Genomic DNA, 12,670 nt, shown 5'->3' on the forward strand with positions numbered 1-12,670 from the left:
TGTGTGTGTGTGTGGGTGTGAAAGGTTCCTATACCCCAGTGAGACTCTGGAAAGCCATGAAATTAAGCCAGAAGCACTTCTGGGCCGTCTTTCTTCCCTTCTTATGTCTTCTTCTCTTTCTACTTGTCTGCTTTGCAGCTCCATTTCATAGTGTACACTTCTTTTAAGAATATTTTATTATTTTTATCTACTTAAATGTACTAAGTTAGCTGTGCTCCAGTAAAGACATCAGTGTTTTGTCCATTTTTGATATGGAAAGACTGTTTACGATCAGATTCTTGTTTGGAATCATTCAGATAGAAAAAGATCCCTAAGCTCTTTATTAAAAAAAAGGGATGAACCAATATATTTATGGAAAACATTTTAGCAAAGAACCACTTCATGTAGGATATTTCAGTTTGTAGCAAACTTAAGTTATTTTTAGAAAACAGTATCATAATTGACCAAAAATGAATCAGTTGCGTTACCTCAAATTCAGAAGGATGAATTCTTCACCTTCACTTCTAATTTAAGAAAGATATATTTATATAGAATTAAAATTGAATACAGTTGGTAATGCCTCTTGCAGACATAGCCACTGGCTGAGCTTCTTACTGCCAATAATGGTAAATTATTTACTTTCTTTCATCCTAAAGACTTGAGAACTGACTCAGAGCTCCTCTGCTTCGCGTGTTTGTCTCCTGAATGAAGCCGCTGCCTGGCATTAACGTTTTACTTTCTTTAACATAGGAAGTACTCACAGATCCATGTTTCTTTTTATTTATCTTCTCAAACACCCAGTTGGTCGTAGCACAATGAGCCACGTTTCTTCCTGTTAAAGGGGAGTTTTTCTTTCCACTGTCGCTGCATGCATTCTCAGTTTAAGGGATTGCTGCAAAGCCAACGACTCAATAAAAGCGACAGTCTGCTGTTGCCAAGCTGTCGATTTGGGTTTGGTAATTATGGAAATGATGCAATTGAATTAGTCATTGAAACATCATCTGTTATGAATTGGTGCTGTATAAATAAGCTGAATTAAGAGAAACACTTCACTTAATTATTAGAAAAAAACCATTTGGAACTAATAATTAAATAATCAAATGCATCATGAAGCAACATAACATCTGCTTTAATTATTTAATTCAGGTAAAGAAACTCGCAAACAAATCTAAAAAGAAAAGATGCAACACAGTTTCTCCTCTCCAAAGCACAACTGAGGTCAGTGTCAAGAGTATTAAGCATTAAACTATAACAAACTTTATGGCCCACTTTTGATCTAATTTATGTTGATCTGTGGGAGGGCTGCAGACTACAAACTAGGTTTAATGATATTGTAACAGAACAGAAGAGCGTGCCTCCCTGGATCAGACGTGTTGTTTACTTTTAATGAAACAAATTGTGTTTCTGCTCAGATGTTTTTTTGTCTGGCTGCAGGGACAGTCGACTCTCTGATCTCACTTTGGTTTTGTTTGCCTCTCGTAACTGAGACAGGCCAGCAGTCCTGGTCTCTGCTTGCACCGGGCTTCGGATGTCTGCCGACTCCTCACGCTGGATTCGGAACTGGGTTTTATGCTTACAAAGACACTGAACACACACCCAGAGGAGAGAGAGGAAGATGTGACACTTCACAAAGCTTCACCCAAACCTGGTTTAACTCAAACAAAAACATTTATTAATGTAGTTCTGATTCAGCTGGTAAGGCTTTCTGATTGCTTCCAAGATTCTTTTTTACTAAAAAAAAAAGCGACTGGTTTTACCAGGATCCTGAACGTCCGGAGTATTTGGCCTCATCAGAGGGTGAGCTACCAATCAGAGGTCAGATTGGGGTAGCATAAAAATGTCATCACAATTAAATATATGCTGTTTCATTCATTTATTATTATTATTATTTAGGCTTAGAAAGACAAAAAAAAATCCAACAATCCATTTAAGCAGCATGTTATCTCATGGGTTGTTACATTTAAAGTTGCAAACATATCATTCCAAAACAGACACATTTATGCTCAACGTGATTTAAAATCATTATTAATGTGTTTTAAAAATGTTGACATATGAGAGGAACTATAGCAAACTTGTGGCACAACGAGTAACATTAACTTTTTTAGATTCATGACCTTCATGGAATAAAATATTTAGGCTAGATTTAAAATTCTGCTGAGAACATTTTCATGTGACGTTGAGAAATACATTTAAAGAGCGTGACAATCACAGGTGTCTGTGGCTGCAGAAAGCGCTTTGTACCCAGATTATCTAAGAACATGTGACATGCTAGACTTGGTCAAGTGAAGCATGATGCATTTCTGAGGCTTTGTTGCAGGTCTTCCCTGGATTTATTTTGCCTTTCTCTTTTCTTTTCATTTTTGTAAGATATGACTTTCAGGAACTGTTCAGCAGTTGTAGATTGAATATTTATCTCTATTGGACCCTTTTGGACACATGTCCCATTTTTTAAAGAGTACACATTGTACAATTTTCTGTCAGGTTTGGTTACAAAAATAGGATTAAAATGCCTAAAAGCACAACCAAAGGCCAAATCTTCAAAATGTTTTAAAGTCTGAGGAACTACTGATCAAGAATACTTAAATTTTTACATTGATTTCATGGAACCAAAGTAAAAAAAAATAAGAAAAAGGTGGAAAGAAGACAAACTTGAGAGCAAAAAGTGAAGTGAAGGCTGTAATTCAACAGTGAGCAAAGGGGAAGCAGAGGAAGAACGAAGACAGATAAAAAGATTGATGAATGAATCTAAGTGTTTTCAATGAAATATGAACAGAAATAATTGCTGTGCTATTCCCTCATCCTTAATGTTTAATATGCCATTATTCATCTTCCTCTGCGTCTCTCCAGTGGTTCTCTGTCAGAGACAGATGCTCAAAAAGCTCTCATCCACACACTCGTTCAAACCACAGAAAGCAGACGAATTAACTTTAGCAGGAAAAAATGTCACATTTCTCATTTATATGTTGTTAAAATTTATTGAATCAGGTAAATGTCTGTCAGACAAAAGATGCAACGTGTTTGGATGTCTGCAACATTTATATCTTGTGGAGGCTTATCTCTCAACATCTGTTTACGTTCATTTGTGTCCTTCCTGAAAATATAATTCCTCCAATAAACTCTCCTGTCTTACAAAATTATTAGAAATAGTGTGACAGATTGAGTCTGATTTGCAGTGTTTGTCTAAAAACAGATAATTGCCTAAAAATACAAAAAAGCAATTTGTGTCCAGCATTTCCTGTTTATCCTCTCATTGCCTTAGGAAACAGACTCTAATGGCTTTTTTTAACAGTTTTAAAAAGTGACACTTCATAGAGAGAATTAAGCACTACTGTATAGAAACACCCCATGTGAATCAATATTAAGTATTGCTATCATTAGCTCCCAATGAAATATTGCCTGCAATTATATAGATTATGGCATTAATCATGTGTTTAATTGGTCTTTTGCAGGCTCGTTATTAATTCAGAACAGCAGGGAATTGAGTATGTTCTTTTATTTATTAATGCAACTCCACCGTCGCCCCAGACTTTCACTTGTTCGGGTTAAAGATTGAGGCATCTAGACAAGAGAAAAGAAAGAAGAAAGAAAATAGAATTGCCCGTTTTGATCCTGCCTCTCAGTTGGAATGTCATCGATTGTGTAAGTAACTTAAACAATTGAGGAATCCAGACAAACCCTGTAAACTTCCTCATGAGCAAATTTACTCCTCTCTCAAAAAGGACAGTGGGAGTTTTAATGCCAAAAATGATGTTCTCTGAGGAATCCTGAACTTTAGGTCCCCAACTGTCCTGATTCATTGCCAGGTCCTTTGGTATGAACCTAGAAGTCATTCAGAGCAGAAAGATCAAGACATTCAAACTGTTTTTTTTATTGCGTTGGGTTTGAGAAATGAAAAAAAAAGCGTATGATCTAACACTTTAATGCAAAGAAACTTTCTTAGACTTAAATAATTGATATATTTGTAATATTACCCAATTTAAAGTATGGTTTGTTCTCTGGCAAAACAAACTAAAGATGGTTTATTAGGTCAAGTTCTTTTCAATAAAGCATTTTCAGCACCATGGAGAGCGCAGCCTTAGGCGGCCAGAATAAAACATTTAGGACATTCTGATTTACTTTGTCATCCAGCTGTTGGCAGAAAATGATCAACTTTCCTGATAATTAAAGAGCCGTTCATGTTTTTCAGTTTTACAAGCTTTACACTGCTTTCAGAACCTGCATGATTCACCATAACTGATGGATTAATCAATTCTGCTCTCAACCAGGAAATCCTAAGAGGAAATGTTTGATCATTACTTTGTGGCCTTAAACTCAAGAGCTCTTGGATTGTGTAGCTGGTCATGGATCCAAAGTACACCAACAAGTCCGCCTATGTATAACTAAACAAAACAAACTGAAGTTTTTGGAGCTGTCTGGATTAAAATCCAGTTGATCTGCTGTGGCATGATGTTTATGCTCCAGAACAGTCAAATGAATTAAATCAGTTCTCCACAGAGGTTTGGATGTCGTTTCTTTCACATTGGTGTAAAAGTGTCATTGCTAGTTATCAAAAACAACTGATGGTCGTTATAGGCAGATTTAGGAAGGGGCATTAAGTTTTCACTTGGAGCAGTTTCGTATTTACCGGAGTTATCTTTGTCAGATTTTATTTTCTTCTTAAGCTAAAACATTCAGATGTGACAAAGGAAATCTGTAAGTGGGCAAATACTTTCTCACAGCATTCTGCAGACGCAGATAAATGGAGACGCCTCAGACGTTTGTATTAGAGGCTTTATGTAAAATTTAGGCCCTTAGAGAAAATCAGCTTTAAATCCAAATCTCATCATCCAGTTTTTTATACAATCAGGTTGTAACACAAGTCAGTCTGAACAAATAGTTTAAATGAAATATTAAAAATCCCAATATAAATTTATGTTTATAGAAGAGTTTATGTAAACTTCTGTCTGGATCTGTGTGTGCGTGCGTGCGTGCGTGCGTGTGTGTGTGTGCGCGCGTGTGTTTGTGTGTGTAAATGTTACGCGAACAGTTTCAGTGTGTGCTTTACTCTAGTTGCAGCTCCAGGTTGCAGCTTTGTTTTCTTTAGATTTCTGAGTTTGAACCTGAACTCATCGTTGCAGCTCAGACAGTCCCTGCATCAGGAAACCACGACGGGAAGTCAAACTCTTAATTATTCAGGAGAGGTGTTATCAAAGCTCTCTTCTCCTTCTCGCTCCGTTTTATTTCTTCCCTTTGTTCTCCATGCTTTTCAGTAAATAGATTTTACTATTTTTTTTACTCTTGTGTTTTTTTTTTATTCCACTTCTTCACGTTCTCCTCCTCCTGTCTCTTTTGAGGCTCTTTCCTTTCGCTGTATCAAGTAGCTGGTATGATGTGGTGACATTTGCCTATCACTCTGTTATACTCTAAAACAAACAGGAAATGGCAACCTGTCAATAAAATGCCATTTTAGATCAGCCAAACTCCAACACAGGATTAATTTAAACAAATCTGGAACAGCCATTCCTCATCCTGCCACTCGTTTGTTCTCCTGCTCCTCTCTGACATTTCACTTAGACGGAAGAACTTTTTTCCTCTTCCCTCTGCCAGACTGCCTCTGTCTCAGTGGCGCTACGCTAAACACCATCCCTCTCAGGTCTCCGCTGTGTCCAGATCTCACAATGACGGTGGCAACCTTGTCTCACTTCATGCCACTGAAATTTCTCACATCTTTTTTTTTTTTTACTTTCTAGTGATCAACCATTAAAATGAGCAAAGCTTTTTCTCTTTTCATAATCAAGCCTGTATGCTTACAGATGCAAATACACATTCCGTTTCTGTGCATACACACACACACACACACACACACACACACACACACACACACACTGTGTTATTTCTCCTGCAGAGCAACACTGCCCTCTTTAGGTTGAATGTTTAAGGTAATTGGGAACTCCGTAAGGATCTTGAAAGTTATCTGTGTGTTTGCATCTGGACACCCTCAACTATTGAACCAAGAGAAATATTTCTACTTCCTTTAGCGATTTAAAAAAAAAAAATTAAACTAATGTAATCACATCGTTGTTCTTCCTTTTGATTCAGAGACAAATTAATTTTAAAAAAAACACATTTCCAAATCTTGACACAAGTGTAAACTTTAATTTCTAACTCACTTTTATGCTTAAAATTTCTATTTTATTTTATAATTTTGACAAACCATAAATCTTTACCGCTGCTTTTCCATTCCAGTTTGAAGGTTACGGTTTGTGTCTGTTAAATGTTTGGATTCATTGTGACCGCTATGTTGAGACTTTCGGTGCACGAACGTCTAGTGACGGCTTGCTGCCTCATTCAGTGTTAGAACAAATGACATTACTTGCTGTGTAGATACATTTACTATGCTAGAGCACACACACACGCACACACTAATGCACACACTTAGTTTGACAGTTAAGCAGTGTAACACAGCCTTATGCCTCAACCTTAGTGTTTTCGTATGGCTGGCAGATTTCCTTTATTAATCCAAACACAGAGCAGCGTTGTTGGCACATTTGCACATGCATACAGACACACACGCGCGCACACACACACACACACGTGGGCTGATCAGAGGTCGGGCTAAGCGTTAAGCAGGCTGAGCAGCAGAAGGATACGTGAGGAAGACGCGGTGAAGCTTTTGCTGTGGGTTGGACTTGGTGTGTGTGTGTGTGTGTTTGTGTTTGTGCTGGTTGTTGCATGCTTTTTTTTCAGCGTCTCGTCGACAGGAGGGATTTTCCATCAAATCCCTGAGTCAAACTTTTCCTCTAAGTATTAATACCTGGAGACAATTGCACACACTAACAATAACTGTGTGATTGTAGGTGATCATAGTTTTAAAGCTTTAACTAAATTATAATTTTAAAAAGTTTCCTTTTACTGTTACAAAAATTGTACATCACAGTTTTTGAGTATTCAAAGTAAAAACTTAATAAATGAAAAGATATATGGTGAAATTCAAGGATCATAATTCACTCACTACATCTCTACAAAGATTTATTTTGATGTAAGTCGTTATTAGTGTGAAACATTTTCTCAGTGCCTATATTGTAGGGAATAAAGCAGAAATAAAGAATTCAACACACTATATTATGCAGTCATCCCTTTGAAATGTCAATTGAGTTCTTTCATTCCTCCTTTGAATTTGATTTGCAAGCTGTTGTATGTTGTCAGTTAAGTGAATGACCATAAAATACCCAGTCGACCCTCATGGCAGCGCTGAGAATTTGCATTCCTCCCCCCAGGTCCGCTGAACATCAAAAGCCAGGCATAAAATATACATCTGCATAAAAAAGTTGTTTCCGGTACGAATAGATCTTTTGCTGTGTTGAATTTTTAGCAACTTCTAGTATTAAAATACATTTTAAAAAAGCTGATTTTTTTGTGGTTGCACTTAAAGTACCTTTGAGACGCTCTGTGGCTTTTTTTTTTTTAGTCCGTATAGCTGGTGCCTATAAATAAATCATGTCTGGACAATGTAGCCTAAATGCATACAGAGGTATCATAATTATCATAGATCAAAAGCTGATGACATTACAGCGTTAGACCAGTCCTATCCCATGTCAGTTCCACGGCTGCCCATCTTTACGTTGTTTCATTATTGAGTTATGGCATGCATAATTTAACACCGACAGATATGGATCCATCCGTTGAGAGAGTGGAAAGAGCTGAGGAAGAGAGAAAGACAGGACAAACCTTCTGCTTTTTTCTATTTTTTTCTCCTTTTGCCCTTTTTTTTTCTTCATATATATATATACATATATATCCTTGTATCTCTGAACAGGATTGCAGAAAAATGGGGTTGTATGAATATGTTTCAGATCAGGTTTGTGTGCTTATGTCCCCATGAGGGGTTACTCATTTTGATTTCATTAGTTTTGCTTATGCTTGACCATGTGCTACAGGTTTGCAGCCGTACACAGACTACAGCTTTGTGCTGGTGGCCTGTACGACTGTGGGATGTGCAGCCAGCGAACCGTCCACAGGACGCACCCTGCAAGCCTCACCCAGTGGTATGCACACACACGCACACACACACACACACACACACACACACACACACCTTTGACGCTTTGCAGAAATTTTAGAATCTTTTTATAGTAATATGCCATGGTTTGATGTGAAGAATAGAAAATTTGTAAAATGTATATATTATCATCATTATTATTTTAATGTTGTAAAAATTTATGAGTTTTTTAAATTTTCCAGTACATTTTTTTCATTGCATTTCCCTTCATTTCTCCTTGTCTCCTGCTTAATGTAAATGGCAATCTCTCAATTTTTTTTATGAGTACTTGTATCTCTTTGTACATTTGTCCTCCTATTTTCTTTACTTTAATCATTTTATATTTTTATGGCCTTTACCTTTTCATATTCATTTATGTCTGAAACTCGTTCTTCTATTTTAAACTTTTCATTTTCTCTCCACTTTCTAAAATTAAGTTCATATGCATGCTCTGTGTGACTTAAATATTTCCTTTGTTTTTATAAAGAGTTTAAATCTCAAGCTTTAGAAATATTTTGAATATTATTTTACTCTTAAAATCAGATTTTTTCATGTTTAAATGTTTGCTTTCTTCTGGCGTATTGTCCCCCCTTTTTTCTTTGTTCTTAACATATTTTTTTTTTCTGAAGATTTTACATTTATTGTAAAATTGTCTCTGTTTTAATAAGCCTTCCATGTAAAATATTAATTTTAATATTAAAATAAAGATTTCATTCCTAAAAAAAATGATAGACGCTATTAACTAGACTCATCCTCCCTCTCCTCTTAATTTCTGCCTTCCTCCAGGTGTGTGGTCAAGCCCCAGACACCTGATAATAAACACATCTGCGGTGGAGCTGTACTGGGATCCGCCGTCTCAGCCTAACGGACATGTCTTCCGGTACCGGCTGATCAGAGACGGTCGCACTGTTTTCACCGGAGACCACCGGGACCAGAAATATATCGACACTGGACTCCTGCCAAAACACAGGTTGAGCACAGACACGGATGACGAGTTTGTGGACCGGCGATGACCTTTAGTATCTGTGTCTTAACTTGTGCATATGTTCATGTCGAGGTCGCCGTCGTTTTAAAATCTTTGCCGTCGCTCTGACCACGCCTCTCTCGGGGCTTCGCTCTGTTTGCATCATTTAATGAGCAAATATTTGACATACCAATGACAGATGCAAACATTATCCCGCCTGCGAATTAAAATCATGAATCAGATTTGGTTTTGCTTGCAGACGGCAGCAGAGCGTAGATTTTATTTATCTGTTTATTTTCATTTAATCTTTATTAATCTGTTTCTCTTTTTTTTTATGACAAAATCGATTCTCTGCATTCATTATAGAAGCGTGAAACGGTACCTTTCCTCCAAAATAGAAAAGTTAGGATAACATCCCGCTCCACTCCCATCTCTCCCATGTTTTAGTGCGAGAGAAAAGGAAGGAAGCAAGGCGATAGGACTGTATGTGTGTGTGACGTTTAATTTTCCTTAATTCCAGATAGTCAGCCAGAAGGCATTCCTGTCCGGACCCTTCGCTTCTCATCACTTGTCTTGCCTCCCGTCCCCCCCCGCCTCCCACCCCTCGGCCTCTATCCATCCCTTCCTTGCTATCATTTCCCTCTTACCTCATTCTCTTCCTCTTTCCCTTCTTTTCCCAATTTAGCCCTGTGCCAAGAATTACACAGGGAGCACCGGCCCCATTATCCGAGCTGACTCGTGTGTGCGCGTGCAAGTGTGCAGTGTGGCACTTCTTTGTGTGCGCGCGTGGGACAGCTCAAAGTGGCCATTGATTATTTATGACAATGTTGATTAGCTGTCACTTTGCTTGGGCAGCCCAGGAAGTGTCTAAGATGACGAGAGAATTAACCTATTCCCTCTGGCTGGCCCCGCAGGACACACACACACACACACACACACACAGACATTCTTGGATTTCCATCCAAACAGATGCAAATGCTCCACTCTCTGATTACCTAATATGCACTCTCACACACACACAATTTTACTTTTGATATCCCAAGGCGGTGTTTACATTTAGGTAAATATCTTCCAATGATGAAGTGTTGAACTTCATTCTCCCACTGAAACCGTATGCCATGATAAAATTCTTCCTCTCCATCACACTCGATCTCTTCTTCACCCCCTCCCTCCAACAGTCCCTCTCTCTCTTTCCTTGCCGTGGTTGATGTGTCCCACTGATGTGTGTTTTTTATGTTTTTCTGTGTGTCTGTGCTTGTGTGTAAAAGTAACGTATGAGTAGTTTTAATATGTTTTCGTGAGTGCGTTCTAAGCCAGTGCCGAGGCGCTAATGGCCTCCTGTTTAAAAAGCTCGGCACATGAACAATAACCCAACATCACCGCCTATTAATGCATGTGTGCCGGAGTTTATAGCAAATTAAAGGCTTTTAATGTTAAATGGTGGCCCACTTACACAGTTAATGTAGGACTCGGCACCAAGCAGCCACATGCTCTTAAAAGGGAAATCTATCTTATGATGTCATGAGCCGGAGAGGCGGCGAGGGGATCGAGAGACGCTCCGAGACACATGGAGAGAGAGAGTGAGAGAGGGAGAGGAAGAGGTGAACCTCAGAGACAAAGAGTGAAGAGGAGATAAAACTGTAGTTTCTGTTTTAGCATCCACAAAGACATGTGTGATTAAATGTTCTCTAGAAATTGTTAGATATTATTTAATAATAATAAAATTCTAGTGAAATTAGATCAATTTAAGCTCTACACCCATTCTTTGCAGACATTTTTCACCAGCTTTGGAATAAAAATGAAGAGCCCACTGCACTGAGCCCCATTGAAAAGCTCCTGGTTTTTCCACCAAATATTGATTTCTGAACTCTTCCTGAGTTAAAACATTAGTATTGTTGTTGTTGTTTCTAAATGAATATCAACTTGTTTTCTTTGCATTATTAGAGGTCTGAAAGCTCTGTGTCTTCTTCCTTATTATGATCATTTCTAATTTTCTGCAAATAAAAACTAAATTTTGCTTGGAATTCTGGAGACATGTTGTCAGTAGTTCATATAATAAAATAATGATGTTTATTTTACTCAAACCTATACGTATAAAAAGTAAAATCAGAGAACTGATTATTTTGCTGTGGTCTCTTAGAGCTGTATCATGTTAGAGTTGTGTAAAAAAGGAAAAATCTTTTATTTATTTTTTTTATTCCGACTCCAGCACTTATTATATGTACAATTCGAGGAAAAACAACTGTAAGACATTTTTATTACTAAAGGGGGGATGTTATGTGTTTTTCAGGCACATGGCTCCACTATGCAGCAGTTTCTGCAGAGTTTTCTGATTAATGTTTCCTTTGCAGGTTTGCAGTTCTGTCATATTCTTTCTATTCTAATCTTCTTCCATCTTCTCCCAACTCCTCTTTATCTAATTTTCTCTTCAGGTACCTGTATGAGCTGGAGGCCAGCACAGCAGGTGGCACAGGTTTGAGTGACAAATATGCTACACAGACTCCAGCGTCCTGCCCCACTGGGATCCCACCGCCCTACAACCTGACGGTTTCAGGCCCTCACTCCTTATCACTTACCTGGGCCCCTCCTGGTCAGTAGCCATCTTTTATAAAACACAATATCTGATAGCATTGAACGGTACATGGGCATGAAGTTATTCTCTTTTTCTCCCTCTTTGGTTAGACTCTGTTGCTCTTAAATATTTCCAAAAATATCCTAAATTGTAACATTTTCCTCAGAGCAGAACTAAAGACCTGAGTAGTTTTCCATTCACCTTCTGGCCTCTCCGGACCTGAACAGATCCGCTGGCGCACTGGGGGCTGCGTCTCATGCTTATGGGGCAGTGATTGTCTGCCCTAACCCATCTATCATTGACTATTACTCTCTCATTAGGCTGATTTCCCATCTCAGAAACCGCTTAAAAGGACCAACTAGCAAAGACACTCCACTTACATTTGTGTGTGTGTGTTTTGTTTCTGTGTATTTGTCCCTGTGTTTATGTATGCGTTTGTGTACGTGTGTGTGTATGTGTGTGTGTGTGTGCGTGTGCATGCGCATCACTGTGAGATATTTCCATAGGCAGGCCTATTCTATCGTCATTATGGGTTGATTTTAAAGGTGAGGAAATATTGGCTGGGTTCTCACGCTTGGTTAACTCCCCGAGTCCAGAGTCTGGAGTGTTTTGATCTTTTGTTCGTGCGTGTGTGCGCGTCTGTGTGTGTGTGTGTGTCTACACTTCTGGCCATGTGTCTGCCTGTGTGCATGTACATGCATGCACTTTGTCTTCACATGCATGCACTCATGAAGCCCTGACGTATGGCTGCTAAAAGTATTTACGTTCAGGTTCTAAAGTTTAGATACATCCTTACTTCAAGATGTCTGTGGCTCTCTGTGCATATATGTGTAACTCGGATTAACAACAATATTTCACACTTGTGTTTTAGCATCCGGCACTATATGCTAGCATTTGTAATAGTTTCAAGTTTGTGAAATAGACATTGGCAAAGAAAATGACCGATTGTAAATACTAGATTTTAAACATATTTGTGACTAAAACCTTTGACGTTATCACTGCTGTTTGGATTCAATCTTATAAATCTTTCTGTGTGTGCGTGTGTGTGTGTGTGTGTGTGTGTGTGTGTGTGTGTGTGTTATGTAGAAGTGCATTACTCCATATAAAAAGCCCTATATGCTGAAGTCACAGGTGTGTG

At 38.3% G+C, this 12,670-nt stretch overlaps 1 protein-coding gene across 3 annotated transcripts in view; it reads left to right on the plus strand.

Annotated features, from left to right (window-relative positions):
• The window catches only part of ush2a (Usher syndrome 2A (autosomal recessive, mild)), a 201,739-nt gene that overhangs the window by 147,615 nt on the left and 41,454 nt on the right, over window positions 1-12,670 (plus strand). For all 3 annotated transcript variants that reach the window (XM_007559093.2, XM_016674807.1, XM_016674808.1), the window contains exons 68-70: window positions 7,896-8,003; window positions 8,783-8,966; window positions 11,393-11,550. In XM_007559093.2, coding sequence (XP_007559155.1) covers window positions 7,896-8,003; window positions 8,783-8,966; window positions 11,393-11,550 — 450 coding nt within the window. The remainder of the gene's footprint in view (window positions 1-7,895; window positions 8,004-8,782; window positions 8,967-11,392; window positions 11,551-12,670) is intronic.

This window comes from Poecilia formosa, unplaced genomic scaffold (assembly GCF_000485575.1).
Source record: "Poecilia formosa unplaced genomic scaffold, Poecilia_formosa-5.1.2 Scaffold102, whole genome shotgun sequence".
In the NCBI taxonomy this organism is placed as follows: Eukaryota; Metazoa; Chordata; class Actinopteri; order Cyprinodontiformes; family Poeciliidae; genus Poecilia; species Poecilia formosa.